General features: G+C 44.9%; 1 protein-coding gene across 2 annotated transcripts; it reads right to left on the bottom strand.

The window, feature by feature from the left end:
- Positions 1 to 1,442: 1,442 nt before the first annotated feature.
- Tmem9b (TMEM9 domain family member B) lies at positions 1,443 to 16,870 on the bottom strand. Of its 2 annotated transcripts, none has more exons than XM_041667053.1 (5): positions 16,831 to 16,870; positions 14,334 to 14,425; positions 9,819 to 9,927; positions 7,304 to 7,438; positions 1,443 to 1,864 (listed from the first exon to the last, which is right to left on the bottom strand). In XM_041667053.1, exons 3-5 carry the CDS (start codon positions 9,900 to 9,902, stop codon positions 1,709 to 1,711), a joined length of 375 nt encoding a protein of 124 aa, XP_041522987.1. In that variant the 5' UTR covers positions 9,903 to 9,927; positions 14,334 to 14,425; positions 16,831 to 16,870; the 3' UTR covers positions 1,443 to 1,708. The 2 variants fall into 2 exon arrangements, with proteins under 2 accessions (XP_041522987.1, XP_041522986.1); XM_041667052.1 differs by lacking the exon at positions 16,831 to 16,870 and adding an exon at positions 16,334 to 16,760.
- Between the last annotated feature and the right edge of the window lie 2,488 nt (positions 16,871 to 19,358).

Here is a 19,358-nt window from a genome sequence, read left to right as displayed (position 1 = left end):
GGACAAGACACTATACGCAGTTTGTAATTCTCTGGTTGGGGAAGTTCCTTTCATCCCAGTTTTCTTTCTTTCATGTGTGTGCAGGTCCACATGCATATGGAGATCGGAGGACAACCTGTGGGTACCAGGCCTTGCCTTCCTACTGCATAAGCAAGGGTAGTTGGTCCACTCACTACTGAATACAGATTTTCTGTTTGGGTCCTGGGGATTTGAATTTAAGTTGTTGTGTTTGTGTGACAAAAGATTTTACCCACTGAGCCATCTCCCCAGCCCCTGAGCTTTTATTTCTCATCCTTATGAATTTAACGTGACAATATTAACATGAATTTAATGTACCTGTAATATGGTTCTGCCAAGAACTTGGCAGAATCAGCACTCCTTTATGAACCATTATATAAATGCACGTTTTTTCATATATATACATGTACATAAGTACGTATATATGTACGGGTCTCATCACACCACCCAGGTGACTGAATTCCAAGCACCCTCTTGCCTCAGCCTCCCGAGTGCACTACTATGCCTGGTCTATGAATTTAAAGCCTCTCAACTTAGCTGACTGCTTGTGTACCCAGGAATACGTCAACTTTCTCTCTGCACCCATAGCACAGGGTCAGTGTTCTAGGATTAGGTTTCAGAAGCTGTTTTCACACAGCAGGGTAGCAAGGGGCTCTGTGTCACCACGCTTATCACAAGAGGAAGGAGAGAAGGCTGTAAAGCCGGCACACTGATAGGGGTTTTGAAAATTATTTTATTGTTACATTCCAAAGAGGATGTAGGAAGAGAAACGCCAGTTATCCAATAACTGTTAGACTTCTCAGAGAGAGGCCATCTGAACTCCAGTCCTAGGTCAAAGCTGCCTCTCAGCATGACAGGAAATGCTGACCGGTATGTGTATCTCATTCATCCAGGGAGGCTCGGGCTTAAGGGAAAATGATTTTATTCTAAATGTTCAAGTCCTTAGAGATACTAGAAGAAGATGAGGGAGACCACACACACCGAGACTGTGTTTAGTTATTAGAGTAAACCAGCAAACGGCCAGTTTGTTCCAGGACATGTTGCATCAGACATCACAGTGCACAAAACAAGTCTGCATTTCATGAAGAACCGCCAGGCATTTTAGATCCAATTTACCAAGAAATGTAGCCACAGGCCAACCAGAATCGTAGGTAACGTAGTCAGTGCAAGAGTCATGTGGGGAGGCCAGCACGCTTATGAGTAGCTACACTGGCAATATCAACACGCGAGAGAGAAGGTCTGGTGTATTTACAAGTCTGTCTAGGAACGACTTGAGAGAAGCTGTGTCAAACACTCTCTTGGCTTCCCTTTCTTCTCCCCCCATGGAAAAACAGAAGCAAAAACACACCTGGAAATTATCTTGAAAACCAAGTTAGAACTGTGTGATGAGAAAGAGAGCTTGTTCCAGGAACAGGACCTCAGGGTAACTCACAAGCAGCTTAATTTTATTAGTAAAAGTCACAAGTAGGAAAAGGCTTACTGGCTGACTTGGAACTGTGTGCTGTAAAAAGTCTCTATTAATGCATTAACAAGAAAAAGTACCAAGCATGTGGGTGCGCTTCCAGCTGCGGGTCTTCCTCCACCCAGCAGGATCTGGAAGACAGCAGGGCATTAGAACCCGCGGACACCCAGCCAGTTCCTCTCAGTTGTCTGCCGTCTTCTTTCTGGTCACCTTGATTCCGATTCCCAGTTAGCTGAGGACAACATGTCGGTCAAAGACAGACTTTCGCTGCTCCTGAACTTGAAGCTTCCAGCGCTGCTGTGCATACTCCACCTTGTTTAGAACATTGGCTCTGCTGCGGGAGCGGGCCAGCACATCATGGGCGTTTGCGAAAGGCTGGTGATCCTGAAAGCCAAGGTGGAGGGTGTCAGAGATGACGGGAACGGCATACACCTGCACAGAACAGACAGCCCAGGAGCCAGGCTAGGGACAAGGGCTCTAGCCCTTCAACAACTAGAAGCAGGACAAGCTCAGCTACCAAAGCAGAGGATTCCAGAGACAAGAGCGAGGGCTATGTGAGAAACACACCAATAGGTCACCATTTTCAAAGGCATTTTCTTTAAAGAACAAGACCAGGATGGTGGCCGTTTTTGTTAAAGAAAAGTCTTTCCTGATTAGTGGGAGAACAGTGGGCCAGGAAGAGGGCTCAGCAGGTAAAGGCACTTGGCACCAAGTCTGACCTAAGTTTGACCCTGGAACCCTGGAGTCTGTGTGGTGGAAAGAACTGACTCCAGCAAGTTGTCCTTTTGACCTCGACATGCCCTGAGGCCTGCATGTGCCCACATTCCCATCAAATAAACAAACTAATTCTTTTAAAGCAATTAAAATTTTTAAAGGGACTAGAGAAATGGTTTAGCAATTAAGAATGCTTCCTGCACCTCTAGAGGACCTGAGTTCAGTTCCCAGCACCCCTGTAAGACAGCTCACAATTGCTGTAACTCCAGCTCCAAGGGACCAGACACTCTTTTCTGGCCTCCCAGGACACCTGCAAAAAACATGCACATACAACCACATAAAACTTTTAAAATCTTTTAAAAAATTTTAGTCATTTTTGTGCCTTTCTTTTCCTTCAGATATGGTCTGACCATGTCACCCAGGCCAGCCTGGAACACTATATTGTCCAGACTGACCTCAGACTAGTGATCCTCCAACTTCCCACTCCCAAGACTAGAACTTGAGGCACATACCACTTCAATGAAGAAAGCCTGTTTGGGGGCTGAAGAGATGGCTCAGCAGTTAAGAGCACTGACTGCTCTTCTGAAGGGCTCAGGTTCAGTTCCCAGCACCCACAGGACAGCAATCCATTGCCCATAACTCCAGTTCCAGGGGATCTGGCATCCTCACTCAGACAAACCCCCAATGTACATACAAGAGATCTTAGAAAATAAAAGTAACTAAAGTAATAACAAAAACCTTAAAAGCTATAGCTACTAGAACCTTTAAGAAAGAAAGGAGAGAAAGAGAAAGAGAGAGAGAAAGAGAGAGAGAGAGAGAGAAAGCCTGTTTTCACATTAATATCTCCATGAGAAATATTAATGTAGGACTTTCCTCTGTATTGATCAATACTTCATAGCTCATCTGTGGCAGAGGACAGTTCCCATTATATCAGAACTGATAACATGTCAGCCTAGGCCGCTAGAGCAGCTAGTTCTCAGGGCTATGTCTTGTCTGGTCTTAATGTCTCTCTGGGCCTTAAACACGCACCGATGGACTGTTTCCAAAACCTTTTCATTTCCTCTCTTCCCCACTTCACAGTGAGACAGAGCTCATGGCTTTAATGCTGTCTCTTACCAAGGAGAGAGAGGAGTGGCTACTTCAGCACATCTAATTAACAAAAACTTCCATCTTCCATTGCAGAGTGCTCCACGGCTTCCCTGCTAATTGCTGTCTTAGGAAAGAGACTAATGAAGGTTACCCCAGTCTGTGTACAAAGCCAGATTCTCCTGTCAAAATAAACTGATTCAGCTGGATGTTTGTAGTCACTACACAGGAAACCACCCCACTAATCTACCTATGGAGGAGATGTCAACACAGCTGCGCACATGACAAACAGCTTCAATTGTGATTGACTGTTTTCATTTTGCCTTTTTCTTGAGTTTTTCCTCAACCCCGTGTAAGCAAAGTTTCTAAATGTTCCACCCAGGCCAGGTTCTTAAACAGGCTGGCGGGCGGGAGAGAAGCAGCACCGTCTGGCTGCATGGTGGCAGCTGGCAGGAGCGGTCATGGCGTGGAGAGCTATGCACAACCCCGACTGCATTACAACTGTCACTGTTGGGGTTTTACCTGGCCGTGTCTCTACAGCAAGGCATTTCTACTTTGTTTACATATCCCAAGCATTTTCTTTCTTTTTATCTATTTTCTAAAGATTTATTTGGTATATGTGGATAGTTTTCCTGCATCTGTGTCTGTGCACCATGTTCATAGTTAATGCTCGTTTCGGGCAGAAAAGGGTGTCAGAGCCCCTAGAGTTACAGATGGTGTGAGCCATCATGTGGGTACTAGAAACAGAACCCGTGTCCTTTGCAAAAGCAGCCAGTGTTCTTCACTGCTGAGCCATTAGCTTGTGTGTCAAAGGACAACTTTGTAGAGCTCGATTTTTCTATGCATTGGCAGCACAGAGAAACCCAGGTTGCTGGGCTTGCTCCTACAGTAAGCTCCTTTACCCACTGAACCATCTTCTGGACCTCAAAGAAGCTTTTTGTTAGTTTTACCTTTTAAAGATTTACTCTGTTTTCAATTATGTGTATGTGTGTAGGTGTGTGCACATGAGTGCAGGTGTCCACAGAGCCAGAAGAGCTGGAGTCACAGTTGTGAGTCACTGGACATGGGTCCTCTGCAAGAGCAGTGCTCTTAACTGCCAAGCCACCTCAAAGGCTTTCTATAAGGAATCCTTGCCTTCTTTACCCAAATGTCCCCCACTTTTATTAACTTAGGCAATGTCTTTGCAAATCTCTCATGAAGTCCAAGATGTTGCATAGCTATAGAAAGGAAGCTGAAGGGAAAGGAAGGGGAGCTGGGCATGGTGGTGTACACCCATACCCCTAAGCGCTTGGAGGACCACTGCAGGCTTGAGGCCAGCCTGCAGGTGTACACAGCAGCTTCTAGGTCAGCCAGGGTGACATGCCGAGACCCCGCTGGGAGGCAGAGAGAGACTGAGATAGGAAATAAGAGGGAGGGAGAGAGGAAAAACATAAAAAATAAAGTAGAAGGCTAAAGTTGTAGCATTACTTGATTTCCAATAAAGACATAAACTGGCCCAAGGTCATTTAACAAATTAGCACAGACACTAACACTTTGTGTGCCTAATCCTAAATTGGCGTCATATCCTCTCAACACACCAAACTGTTTCGGGTAGATTATGGTGGGAAAACGTGCACCAATGATTTTGTATATAAAATATTATTACCATTGGTTTATTTGGACATAAACAATACTAGCAAGAAGGAAGTACTTTACCAGAGACCCTCTCAGTTACACTGTCCTGCCATTTGCTCCTCAAGGCAGGGGAAGGAAAGAATTCCCAAGGAACAAACTCAAGTGACTAAACAAACCAGTTAATCCTTTTGGTCTGCACTCCACCTACAGAACAAGATTGGACTAGCTGCTCACAGACACAGGGAGAAAGCAAATAGAGATTTTCACTTTCATCTGTTTGTTCTTTTTACACCTGATGAAATTACAACGAATACAAAGCGTGCTTTACTGGAATGTTTAGATAACAGTGATGATGTGTCCCGGGTATATGGGATGACAAATACTACCATTGTTTGAAGTGAACCTCTTGACTAATTGTACTTTCATCTGACTTAAAACAGAATTTAAAAATGGGAAAATTTAAATGCCTTAAAAATTAACCTTTTAAAAAGTACTTACTGAAGAACTCCCATGTTAGCTAAGCAGTTCATATGAGCTGAAATTTAACTTTTGTTTGTACAGTTAAACACACAGCTTTGGTTGGAAAACCTTTCTCTGCCTAGAATCAGTTTGACAAATATCAGAGTCAGCTGGGACTCTTAGTGAGTGTTCTCCAATGGTCAACGCGTAGGAAGAATTAATTGCTCGTGAGCAAAGTGGTTACTAAGCATATGAGCCCCATTGATCATGTCATCCTCCATGTTTACATCCACATATTTTTGCACCAATTTACGTTCTCCGTGTTTTACATTGCATCGTCTCTGAATCAGCAGTAGGTTATTAACGCCATAGGATGCATGGAAAGTCAGCACAGACTTCGTGCTAGGAATGGAAACACTGTGAGGCCTTGATATGGATTTATGTCAGTAGTTCTCAACTGGTGGTGATTCTGTCCCCCTGCCAAGATTCTTGAGGGCAAGGTTTCTCCACAAAAAAGGATAACTTAATCCTAGTATCTACAGAGTCAGAATTGAGAATATATAAATGAAAATTACCATGGAAACAGTATTTGAAACTCTACTCTTCTGATATACAAGTTCTCTCTGGCGCTAATCCTACTATGTCTGTTTTGTGTGTGTATTGTGTTTAAGATTTATTATTTTTAATTGTGTGTCTGTATGTGCACGTGCCTGCTGAGGCATCAGGGCTGAGTCCCCGGAGCTGGAATTATAGGGAGTTGTGAGCTGTTTTATTTGGCATGGGTGCTGGGAACGAAATCCAGATCTTCTGCAAGAACAATCTGCACTCTTAACCACTAAGCGCTCTCGCGCTCTCTCTCTCTCTCTCTCTCTCTCTCTCCCTTTAGGTTTTTGTTTTAATTTATTTTGTACTAGAGACAGGTTCTCAAGTAGCTCGGGCTGCCACTGAACTCACTATGTGATCAAGAGTGATCTTTAACTCCTAATCATCCTGTTCCTCCTCCTCCATCTTGGGATCACAGGTATGCGCCACCACATTCACACTGTCTGTGCCTGGTTTTGTTTTTGAATTTTAATTCATTTTATTACATCAGATCCCCAGACTTACCTTTCTCTCAGCCTAACAATCTACTCCTGGAATTATTTATTCTTAGCTAAAATGTTTGTTTTGCGTATATATATGATGTATACGTGCATGCCTGTGTGTGGGAGTGCGGACCCATGGGCATGCCAAGGCACATGCATGGAGGTCAGAGAACTTCAGTTGTCCGTTTCGTTTGACACAGGGTCTTTCCTTTGCTTTTTGCTGCTGCATACACCAGGCTAGTGGCTCATGAGTTTCTGAGGATTCTCCTTCTCTGCCTCCATCTTTTTTTTTTTTTTTTTCGAGACAGGGTTTCTCCGTAGCTTTTGGTTCCTGTCCTGGAACTAGCTCTTGTAGACCAGGCTGGCCTCAAACTCCCAGAGATCCGCCTGCCTCTGCCTCCCAAGTGCTGGGATTAAAGGCATGCGCCACCACTGCCCGGCTCTGCCTCCCATCTTGTCAGAGAGACACTGGATATGTGCTCCTACACCCAGCTTTTACATGGGTTCTGAGATTCAAACTCAGATCTTTATGCTTGCACATCAAGTGCTTTATCTTCTGAGCCATCTCTTCAAGCTTCTTCTGGAACTCATTAAAAATATCTAGGTGTTTTAGTAAACTTGGTGAGGAGCTGTGTGCCTGTAGGTATCTGCCATCCCAGCACTTGAAAGGCTGGGCAGAGGTGCTATGTGCTACACTTTTGGGCTGCATGTATGGCTTGCTAGAACAATTTCTTCATAGATACACACTAAAATTAGAACTCATTTCAGCATCTCACTGAGGACCCGCACTACCTACGGCTATTTCCACTTACACCAGACAGGGGCAGAGACTGGCGCTGAGCAGCTATGTAGTGCCAGGACTTACCCCAACATCGTCATCACTCTGCAAGAGCTGCGAGTGTCCAAAGAGGCGCCTCTTCAGGATGGGCTCAACTAAGGTAAGATATACCATGTACAGAAGTAGAAGGCCCAAAATAGAGAGATAAATTATAATGGTAACCTAAAAGAAAATGAAAAGAAGTTACACTCTGTTCAAGCCAAGGACTTAGTTGTTTGGTAAGAGCAACATTACAGCGAGGTCTGACACTTCCACTCGGGGCACAGGGTTTGTGTGCCCACCAGCGTCCAACAGCAGAGGCAACCTCAATCTACCAAAGCCAGAGCGCGGGAACAAAGCTTTGCTGCTGGGTCTTTTTGTGGGTCCCCACTGACAGATCACCATTCACCACCGTGGCCTGCACAGCTGTGTTCTTTTCTCAGTTAAAAACAGCAGCCTGCATTCAGCAGTATCACTGCAAAAACAACCTAAAGGAATCCTAGCTGAAACTGTGATTCGGGTGGATTCCAACAGACTGGAGTCAGATCAATGTAGGTCAGCAAAAACACTTGTTAGGGCAGTGACTTGGGGGGGATAGTAATTCATGTGCTGCCAAGGGTACAGCATACACTCAACTGGCTATAATAACACAGAAAACAACAACAGTTGGCAAAGGCATGGAGTGGTGGAACCTCACACCACTTTGGAAAACTGTCTGGCCATCTCTTAAACAAACATAAACTTACCACTCTGAAGAATTTTTCCAAGAGAAAAAAAACCCATATAAGCCGGGCGATGGTGGCGCACGTCTTTGGTCCCAGCACTCGGGAGGCAGAGGCAGGCGGATCTCTGTGAGTTCGAGGCCAGCCTGGTCTACAAGAGCTAGTTCCAGGACAGGAACCAAAAGCTACGGAGAAACCCTGTCTCAAAAAATCAAAAAAAAAAAAACCCATATAACCATACAAAGATACTTAACACAGTATTATTCATAATACAAATATGGAAATAAACTAAATATTCATGAACTGAAAAATAGTCATATAATGGAATACTATAACATGAAGTCCTGTGTATACTATAAATTATACAAAATAAAAAGTCACAGAGGACCACATATGAGTTTACTTACACGAAATATTAAGATGTGTACAGGCAGAAAGTTAAATAGGGATCATTTGGGATCAGGGACAGAAATGTTTTAAAAATTGAACTTTAAGATGTTGTTTTAATTTGCTAAATTATATACTTAAAAGCGAGAGAATTTTATGGAATATAAATTATACATTTAAAAGTCTGTTAAAAAGCATCTGGGCTTGGGCTGCAATTCAGTGGTCAAACATTGTCCTATGAGGCATGAGGCCCTCCCTAGGCTCCACCAAAAGGAAAGAGGTGGGTTGAAGAGATGCTCAGCAGTTAGCACTGGCTGTTTCTGGAGGACCCAGGTTCAGTTCTCAGCACCCACATGGAGACTCATAACTGCCTATAACTCCAATTCTTGGAATTTGATGCCCTTTTCTGACTTTTGTGAGCACCAGGGATGCAAATGTTACACAGACATACATGATAGCAAAACATCCATACACATTAAATAATAAAAGAATAATTTAGGGAGCTTGAGAGATGCTCAGAAGTTTAGAGTATTTGTTGCTCTTTACAGAGGACCCAGGTTCAATTCCCAGACCCAAATGGTGGCTGATAACCATCCACAACTCCAGTTCCAGAGGATCTGATGCCCTCTTCTGCCCTCTGCAGGCTTCAGGCATGTACACATGCAGGCATACATGCGAGCAAAACAGTCACATGCATAAAATAAAATCAATTTTTTTAAAAAAAATTGATGGAAACAAGAAGAGCAGGGAAAGAGAGATTAGAGAAGAAAAGGTGTGGTGAGATTCCCACAGGACCGAGCCCTGCTGAGGCGCTTGCAACTCGGCTGATGCCCTGCGCTCACTATGAGGCCTTTCTCTTTTCTTCTTGACAAGCTCTTTCGACACAGCACTGTCTGTCCTGAAACTCAGTATGTCCAGGCTGGCCTCAAACTCACAGAAATCTGCCACCTGCCTCTGCCTCCTGAGTTGAGTTTCTTTCTTTCTTTTCTTTTTTTCTTTTTCTTTTTTAAAGGAAAGGAATGGGAAGCACAATCTTAAGACAAACAAACCTGAGAACAACCATATGTCACCATAATATAGTAACTGAGCTCATCAGTGACCTAATGGTGGTGAGTTATCCACAGCCATTTCAGGAACTGAAGACCTGAGTGTCATGCCTACAGCAGTGACTGAATGCAGAATTCAGTCAAAGGGTTGTGCAGGCAGGGAGAGCGGGGTCGATAATGTTGTCTCACTGGCCTTTAGTATACGTGGTCCAACTAGAAACTAGGATGGATTTCCAGAATATGCTAATTAAATGTAGTGCGGTTGTTTCAGATCCATTTCATTTGCCTAACATACCCTAACTGATCCAAAAAGCAAAAGCAGGTCCATTATTACTTTTAGAAAAGTTCAAATATTTCTGTCTTTTCTGAAGAGCATGTGGAGTGTTTGTGCGTGTGTTTACACATCACCTTGATAGTGACAGAGCTTCTCTCTTCATACTTGCATTCACAGCGCAGACAGTAGGCTTCCACATCAGGCCCCCGCACAGGCATGGGCTCCACAACATGAAGGCAGTCACTGAAAACACAAGAGCAAAACACTGCAGAAGCCTGGCTTCATATTTTCCTGTCTCTGATCAAAACGTTTCCTGAAACACAGAATGATCACTTGATCACTGAGCTTACCTAAAGAAATAATATAAGAAATCAACGAATCAAAGTAAAATAATTTCCTCTTTCAGTATTAGCACTTTGGTAAGATTTAACAGTGTAAGAAGCAAAAGTCACTGTAAGAAGTCGGAAATGCAATGGCTGTCCATGTCCGAGTTGCCATTACTAACAGTTTCTAACATTACTAACAGTTTCAGATGCCCTAGAAAATTCCAAACTGTATAAAAACAAAAATTATTTGCAAGACCAGTCATATTTAGACTTGCCCAGTTACCAAGCAAAACTCCTTTAAATGTTTTAAAGTGACACAAGGCATTGTTTGAATATCATTGCTTATGAATTAATTGCACTTTATTTTCATGTGTGTGTGAGACAAAGCATGGTGTGCATGCGTGTGTGTACAGGTACACGCAGAGGCCAGAAGAGAATTTCAAATCTCCTGCTCTGTCACTCTTCCCCTTGTTCTCTTGAGACAAAGTCTCTCCCTGAAACTGGAGCTGGGCTGGCAGCCAGTGACTCCCAGTGATCCCTTGCTTTGCTCCCTACATCTCTGGGGTGACAGCCACCCATGGCCACACCTGGCTCTTTATGTGGATGCTGGAGATTCCAACTCAGGGCATCATACACAGCAAGCGTTCTTACCCACTAGGCCACCTTCCCTATCCAGTTAACATCATCATCATTATTATTTTGGTTTTTTGAGACAATGTTTTTCTGTGTATCTCTGGCTGTCTTGGAACTCACTCTGTAGACCAGGTTGGCCTCAGAGCTCTATCTGCCTCTGCCTCCTCAGTGCTGGGATTAAAGGTGTGTGCTCCCAATTAATACTATTTTCAATTATCACAATGTAGCATATGAATGGCTTATCACATTTAACAGAAGGGCAAACTATGAAACGCTGAAAGGTGGCCCCTACAGTCACACTGAGAAATAATCACATTCTTGGTCCAGCCATGCTGGCATATGTTTTTAATCTCAGCACTTGGGAGGCAGAGACAGGTGGATCCCAGGTCAGCCTGGTCTACAGAGTAAGTTCCAGGACAGCCAGGGGCTGAAGAGGATGCTCAGCAATTAAAAGCACTTAATGTTCTTACAGAAGACCTGGGATTGGCTCCCACATTGCCATCAGGCCACTCACAACCACCTATAACTCCAGTTTCAGGAGAGCTGATGACCTTTGACCTCCAAGGGCACCTGCATGCATGTGGTATACATAAACACATTTTATATACATATAAATTAAAATTACATTTTAAAGTATTTTAAGTGAAAAATGAAGTATAAAAACTAAAACAGAGATGGCTTATTTAAAAAAAAGAATGCTACCAAAAATATCTTTGTTAAGAATCTGTTATTTTTAAAAAATGAATAATTACTTTCCATTTTGTAACTGTGTATGTGAGGTGTGTGCTCCTGCTAATCGGAAAGGACTTTACCCACTGAGCAGTCTCCCCGGCTCTGGCTCCATTGTGGTCCGTCTTCATTATCACAAATGCTATGACAGCATCCTGTCTTATCCCAGCCACCCTTCTTGGGGGCACTCAGTGTTCTGAGATAATTCCTTCTTTTCATATTCTATTGCTCTGAACTACAGCATTAGAAACAAAACTCAAAATGGTATAAGTGATAAAAGTTCAGTTATCTATAACAAGTAATTTAATTTGAACAAAAGCCAGACACAGTGGCGTACACCTATAAACCCAGCACTGGGAAGGAGGAGGCAGAATGATTGAGAGTTCCAGGCAGACCTGGGTTACATATCAAGACACTGTTTCACAGAAGGAAGGAAGGAAGGAAGGAAGGAAGAAGGAAGGAAGGAAGGAAAGAAGGAAGGAGGGAGAGAAGGAGGGAGGGCGGGAAGGCAGGCAAAAGATGAGAGAGGGAGGGAGAAGAAAAGGCTGTGCAGGGCTGAAGCAGCAGGAAGGTTGTTTCTGACTAACCCAGCATAAATAGCGCTAGCCCCAAAATGTGGCTCAGCCACTCTCAGCATTAGGAAACACCCCCACCTAGTGGTCAAAGGAAGATTCAACTTTGATTCCAATCCCAAAGACAAACCCAAGTACTACCCTTAACTTGTTTTCAATCAACTATTCCAAGTCAATGAAGAACTGAAGCTAACAACTGAAAAACAAGAGGCCCACAGAACAGAAGGTTAAAGTGTATTAGTCTCACAGGTACTGGGTCCTCAGGGAGCCGTAGCATCCTGGTAGAGCATAATTTGCCTGTCTTTCCAAACAAGTTAAAAATTTGCACTGTCAAGTGGGAACATGTATCAGCAAAAGACTTACAAGCAAGGGAAAGTAGAGGAGAAGGAAGAAAAATCCTAGTAAGTCTTGTTTCAACTATTTTCTTTTTAAATTTATTTACATTTCATGTGTATTGGTGTTTTGCCTGCATGTATGCCTGTGTGAGGATGTTGCATCCCCTAGAACTGGAGTTACAGACAGCTGTGGGTACTAGGAATTGAACCCGAGTCATCTGGAAGAACCATCGGTGCTTTTAACTGCTGAGTCATCTCTCCAGCTCCTCAACTATTTATTTTCAAAGCTCCTAATTTTAATTTATAACCAGGGATGAAGACATGGCCCTGTCTCATCGGAGAATAACAGAAAGTGAATAGCAACAAAAATTATTGTTAAACACTTGAAAAGTGAGTTCTGTTGCTACTCCACCAATACATATCATATCTGTTACCAATAAGAAAACACACTGATTAAACACACGTTCAACAGCTTTGGGAAAGTTACAGAAGTAACTTAAAGATGTGTTTGAGGGCTGGGGTCACTGTCCAGTGGGGGAATGTTTGCCCAGCACTTACAAGGCCTTGGATATTATCTCCAGTACAGAAAGAATTGAGCTTGTATGTGTTGTATAAAGTAACATGCTGGTACAAAGCCTATTAAAAATATACCCCAATAAACCCCAATCATTAGCCTAGCATGGTGGCGCATGTCTTTAATCCTAGCACTTGGGAGGCAGAGGTAGACAGATCTCTGTGAGTTTGAGGCCAGCCTGGTCTACAGATCAACTTCCAGGACAGCCAGGAATGTTACACAGAGAAACCCTGTCTCCAAAATCCAAAAACAAACAAACACAAAAAACCCAACCCCAACCACTTTGGAACATAAACATTTCTTAAAGCAGAACACAAACAATTACATGAACACACTAAACAGACTGAACCTAAATGCACAGAGTGGGAAGAATAGATAAGGGCACCAGAGAAACTAAGTGTGCTCAAAGTCAATTCAGAAACATGATGGAACAAATGTAATTTTGCTTCAGATTGCTGCTGACTACAGAGCTGTGGAATCTGTTACACACCAAAGCAGCTATTATTTGGAGCTATTCCCCATCAACTTCCACTGTGCTGTGACATCACAGCCCTACTGGGGAAGGACATCCACTCTGCTGTATAACCTGGCTACTTCTTGTTTCAAGGCACACACAGAAAAATCTGCCATTTTTAAGCTCCACCGGGATAAACTGAGAAAGCTGCTGGTAGCCTACCAGACAATCAGGATTCCAGTCACTATAGGCCAGCCTGACTGTCCAGGGGTGGAAGAATCACAGTCTCAACATTATCCGAACCCACTGACACATACCAAAGGAGAAATTCTGACACACACACTTCATTCTCATTCATCCCTGAATCTCTGAAACTTTTAAATACAGCCTCCAATATTTCACAGTATGTCATCAAAACTTAAAGACTGTGGCCTGGAAAGTAGAGGCAAGAAGATCGAGAGCTTGAAGTCAGCTTGCTGTCAAAACAAGTGTCAGGCTGATCTGGGCTACATGGTAAGATTCTGTCTCAAAACAGAAACAGAAGCAAATCCCAAACCCAAACGCACCCCACTCCCAGCAAAAATTACAAACCAGGAGCTGGAGAGAGGGCTTGGTGAGGAGCGCTGGCTACTGCTACAGAGGACTCTAGCTCAGTTCCCAGCACCCACGCTGGCCATCCTACCAGCAGCTGTGATACCAGCTCCCGGGAATTCAATGTCCTTTGCTGGCTCCACAGACACTCACATATATGTGCAGGGCACAAGAGAGTGGCTATTGGTAGTTTGGACACAATAAACTCAGTCCCGTCTCCATAGGAACCTCCCAGCCTAGAGCTTTCTGTTTGGCTACAGTATTCCTTTAGATTTGTATCATACACTCGGAACCCTAGTCTCATTTTTTCCAGATAGAAATAGAATTTGAGACTTTTGCTTAAAAACTAAATAAGACATTGTATGAACATCCTGAGTTAACAGTAAGAACCACAGAAAGGATGTGACAGGTGATTTCTTGGCCCATAATACTTACCAATCTTTCTGAGATATGTTCTTATTATAAATACGCCCGGGATTCTCTTTATAGGGAGGGCAGATACATTTACACCTCACATCTTCAAAATTCTGTAACAAAAATGAAAACATCGAAGCTTGTTTGAAGTTTATCATCAATATTTTTAAAAATCTGCACTCATACACTTTGCTGAGTGTCCTTTCAGGTATTCTAAGACCATCATAAAAGTTCTTAACGCCCACAAAACCTGATGTGTGCTTTATAAAACAAATTTATGAATCCTATGACAAGCAGATTTTGTCATCATCTACCTGCCACTAGAAAGACACATCCCTGACAGGTAATGGGACCTACAAAGAGAAATGCTGATACAAGAGGATTGGGGAGAATCAAATTTAAAAGCAAGCCACAATTCTAGGCTGGGGGTGGATGCAGCTCCGGGCTGAAGCAGGGGCAGCATGCAGAAGGCCAGTTCAACCTACAAAACAACAAAGGTGGGGGGGGGAGAATTTTTCTAAGTTCATCATTTCTAACTTTTTCCTTTTGAGAGAAAGGCACTGAGCAGGGATAAAAGAGGCTACGTCAGCTATAGACAGGATGAAGATTCGGGGCACTCAGCCAGTGCTAGGAAGTGAGTCCAAAGGGAAGGATCTTCAATCTTGATGAATTTTGCTAATGTCCCCTCAAGAAACAGGGAGGACAGCTCCTAGCAAAACAAATTTCACCAAGCAGAGAAAGCACCATTAAATGCTGGATAGAGCCAAGAGATGCTTCCTCAGCAAAGGGGTGTCTATTTGAGATGGCAATGGCTCATTAGTCCCCAAGAGACATGTCCACTGCTCCTACGTACAATGAGATGTCCGGCAGAGCTGCTACAGCTCCTAAATGTAGTCAGCAGCCTCTGTGCCAGACCCTGGATTCAATGAGGACGACTCAGAAAAGCAAGAAGCATGGCTCCTGTTTCCTGGAACAAATTCTATCAAGGGGAGATAGACAAATACATGTATTATATATATCATGATAACCCTACATAAAATGATCATGTATGATATCCATGCAGGGGGTGCCAATTACATTTAAAAATTAGGAGACTTTCTGCTGTCCCTATTTTTGTGACATCAGAAAGTTTGGGAGAGAAAAGCCCTCTGACCAAAACCACCTGCCTTCCTGTAACCCGTCTTTCCCAGCCCTTCATAATATTTAAAAATATTGTAAAGCTCTTCTTTTAAACATGCGGTGTCACTATTCCCCACCACACTGGGAATTCTTTCTATTGTGCCCCCAAATGAGTTAGCTCATTGGGGGGAAAGCACATGCTTTCTTGGACCAGGGCAGCTCTGGGGCACCAGATAACAACATGAGGGGACCAGAACGGTTAAGAAACACACGGGGGAAAGGACACAATCTCACAATCTCCCCTCCCTAACAGGCCGGTTCTTCCCTTACCTAGCCAATTATCAGAAGAGGGAGGTGTGTGTGTGTGTGTGATCCTGGAGGGGGTCTGGGTCAGAGTATCAAGCTAGTGAGAAGACCCTGTAGGTCCTCCTGGGAACGGGTGGTTGCCACACGAGGCGAGCCCCCACCATGGTATGGGAATCTGCTCATGGATGAGTTGAGAGGAGCTAGTACTTAGTAGGGAAGACTTCGGGGAGATGAGAGTTTCTCATCATTTGGATTTGGGCCCGGGGGCTGGTGAAGGCCGGGAGTGGGCTGCGAAGTTTAAGGGTGGAAAGTTCAAAGCTCCCATGGCAGAAAAGCGCCTCAAGTTCCGGGTGTGTGCTGTCAGGGCTGGGAAGGGAAATGTCAGGAGGTGGAGGAGTTGCAGATCCGTCTCCGGGCACTGTCAGGGGCTGAGGGTTAGGAAGCTCCGGGCAGGGCCGACCTGGGCTGCGAAGCAGGGGATCTGGCGGTCGGACTGGGAGAACCCGGGAGTGGGGAGCAAGTGGGCAGCCCCAGTTTCAGCCAGGCCAGAGGCAGGGGCGGAGCTCCTGTCAGGAGCCGGGCGGGGCGGGACTCACCTTGGCGGCGCCTGTCAGCGGCGCGAAGAGCAGCACGGACAGCGCCAGACAGGACAGGCCGAGCCCCGGGCCCAGCCGCAGCAGGCCTCCGGCCCACAGGCTTGCCATCGCGGGAGCCAGCAGCCCCAGCGAGCCCTAGCCCCGCTCCCGGCTGGGGATCCGGCTCGGGATCCTCCGCCCGCACTTCCGCCTGGGCTTGCGCGTCACCGTCCGCGCCGGGTCAGCTGCGAGAAAGCCTCCGCCCCGGAAACGGTTCCGGGTGCGCCGTGGATCTGCAGCGCTGTCTCGGGGCTACCCCGGCCAGGGCCGCCGAGTCCTACGGCTCCGGGGGGCAGACCACGCGGGCTGGGGCCTGCAGGCCTGGTGAGCCCCATCCCCGGGAATTGCCGAGACGGCGCCGCGCGTGGAGACCTGGCCGGGCGTGGCCGAGCGCCCGGAGCGCGGAAGCCACCCGGCGGCAGAGGGTCTGAACTCGGTTCCTGGGCTTCGGTACTAACCTGCGCTCCGTGCGCTTCCCGGATTCAGCTCCCTGCGGGGCTCGATATGATGGTCGCTGTGGGCTGCCCACGTGGGTGTGGCTTCCACTAGGGACTGACCGCCTTGGTGCAGCTTGGGGCTGGGAAGTGGGTCACGATGGTGGAGCTGAGCCGGCCCAAATCAGACTTCGCTGGGTTTGGACCGCCCCGGCTGCTTCCGCCAGCCCCGGCCCAGGACTACTGGAGGTGGAGAATCCGGGCGCTGTGCTCCTGGGAGGCCCACCCCTCAGTTCGGAGAGCGCTGACCCTACACTTCCAGTTGTCTTCTGCTGGTAATTTTGGAGCACCCTGGAGAGAACGCAGTACCTCCAATTTAAAAAAAAATTATATATATATATATATATATATATATACATACATACACACACACACACGTATATATATATACACACACAGTATTCTCATCACAACCTTCAGGGGTTTACTGAATGCCATCAGGGAAATCACTTCCCTTCATTAAGAAGAATTGAATTTATGAATTTCAAAATCTACTCCCAAGATACCCATTTTTTAAAAAGTAGTCTTTTCCTGGTTGGTGAAAATGTTTTAATTACCGAGTAGAATTTTCTCAATGTTTTTCTGCTGTATGATTCTTGTCGATGCCAAACGAGAACCTAGCACAAGGTACTACATAGCATTAAATTATTTAGCTCTTTTCGTCCTAAATGGCAACTCGCCCAGAGCGAAATCAGCAGGGTGCTTTCTCGCCAGTTCTTGTGAAGATGCTGTCACACTGGTAATTCGGATCCTTCTAAGTGGCGTCCTGCTGCCGACAGTGGAGGACACTGTGGATCTGGTTGCTAAACGCTGACCTAGAAGCCAGTTTGTATCAGCTGTGGGTCTGATGTCTAAAAGGAATTTGTGCTCTTGAGATAAAGCACGGAAACCCTCCTGTGCTCCTCCTTCAAAATTCTTTTCAAAGGTTAGAGGGGAGAGGGAGTCCAAAGACTTAGAGGACCACAGCAGTGCCTCAGGCTGGTGGGACATTTTGTCCTTTGTCCATGCTGTCTCAGACTTGTGGACTCAAGTGATCCTTCTCCCTCAGCCTCCTAAATAACAGACTACCGGCGTGAGCCTCCAAATCAGGACCACTTCATCAGTTCAGTGAAGAAGAAAATACATTCAGTATAGGCAGGATTTTAGAGCTGAACATCTGAGGTGTGAGGGATCTCAATGGAGCTCTGCTATAATCGCAAACTGTATTTCAAAATCAATGTGAGAAAAACGTAAAAAAAAAAATCTTTATTTTAAAATACCGATTAAAGTTGGGGCCAGAGAGATGACTCAGCAATTGTGAGCCCTTGCTGCTCTTGCAGAGGACTGAGGTTTGGTTTCCAGCACCCACAGAGCAGCTTCTCTAATTCCAGTTCCAGGGGACTGATTCCTCTTTCCTGTTCCCCAGTGGCTCTTTGTGCTCTGGTGCACATTCATACATGCTGGCAAAACACTCACAAAGTAAAAATTTTAAATCGTGATTAATGTTGAAATATTTTGGATATATTGGATTAAAATAATTATTCAATTTTATTTTTAAAAAAACCCAATGTGGCTACTAGAAAATGTTTTGTTCTAGAATGCAGCATGACAGCCACTAATGGATTGTGGCTGACCATAGACTGGAGATTTAATTTAAGATGAGGAGAAACTGGCACAGGTATATATATATCTGCCAAAAATAAGTGTCGTTTCAGCTGACTTTAATAGAAGTGGAAGGCCCGGCTTCTCTCCCTCTGCTGCTTACATGTGTATGACTCATGTAGATCAGGGAAAAGCCTTCCTTGACAAGTGTACATGCCTGTGGTTTTGCAGATCTCTTTCCTAACATACTTCATTATGGTGAAATGGTGTTTTCATGTATGTCTTTGTGCTCCTACCCCCTACCAAAATCTTGTGAGCCTTTGAGCATAGGAACCTTTCTCTTAGTATCTTTGGATCTGGAGACTGAGATCTAAGTATTAACGTGGGGACCAGGAAAAGAGAAAGGGGAGGAAAATAAATTCCTTTAGTTGTCATAGGGATAAAGGTACTTACTTGAGTCCTTGCTTGATTTCTTTCTGACCCTGAGAGATGAGACTGAGATGCCCAAAGTGCAAACAGCAGAACCACTGCACAGCTAGAGCAGATAAGGAAAGACCCCTGACCAGGATCTCTTTAGAGCCATTCAGCTCAGACCCGGCACTCATCTGAGCATCCGCCCTCCCTGCCCTTTTCCTGGGTTTCCTGTTTTTCTATTCCCTTTCTTATTTCTGTTGCCATGCTAGGGATTGAGCTCAGAACCTCATACTTGCTAGGCAAGTTCTTTTCCACTGAGCTGCGTCTCCAGCCACCCCACCCACCACCCACCCCGCTCCATTCTACCACAATATCTGAGTTCTCAGCTCTTAGTAAAGCCAGAAAAAAAAAAAAATTCTCTTGTGGGCAATGATTAGGAAAGCAAGAGAGCCGTCTCCAAACTTAAAGTCAGAATTTGGGAGCCCAGGTGATCACTG

This window comes from Microtus oregoni, unplaced genomic scaffold, assembly GCF_018167655.1.
Source record: "Microtus oregoni isolate MIOR12 unplaced genomic scaffold, Mior012 000016F_ref0000370, whole genome shotgun sequence".
NCBI classification, from domain to species: Eukaryota; Metazoa; Chordata; class Mammalia; order Rodentia; family Cricetidae; genus Microtus; species Microtus oregoni.
This window is presented reverse-complemented; position numbering and strand designations above follow the sequence as displayed.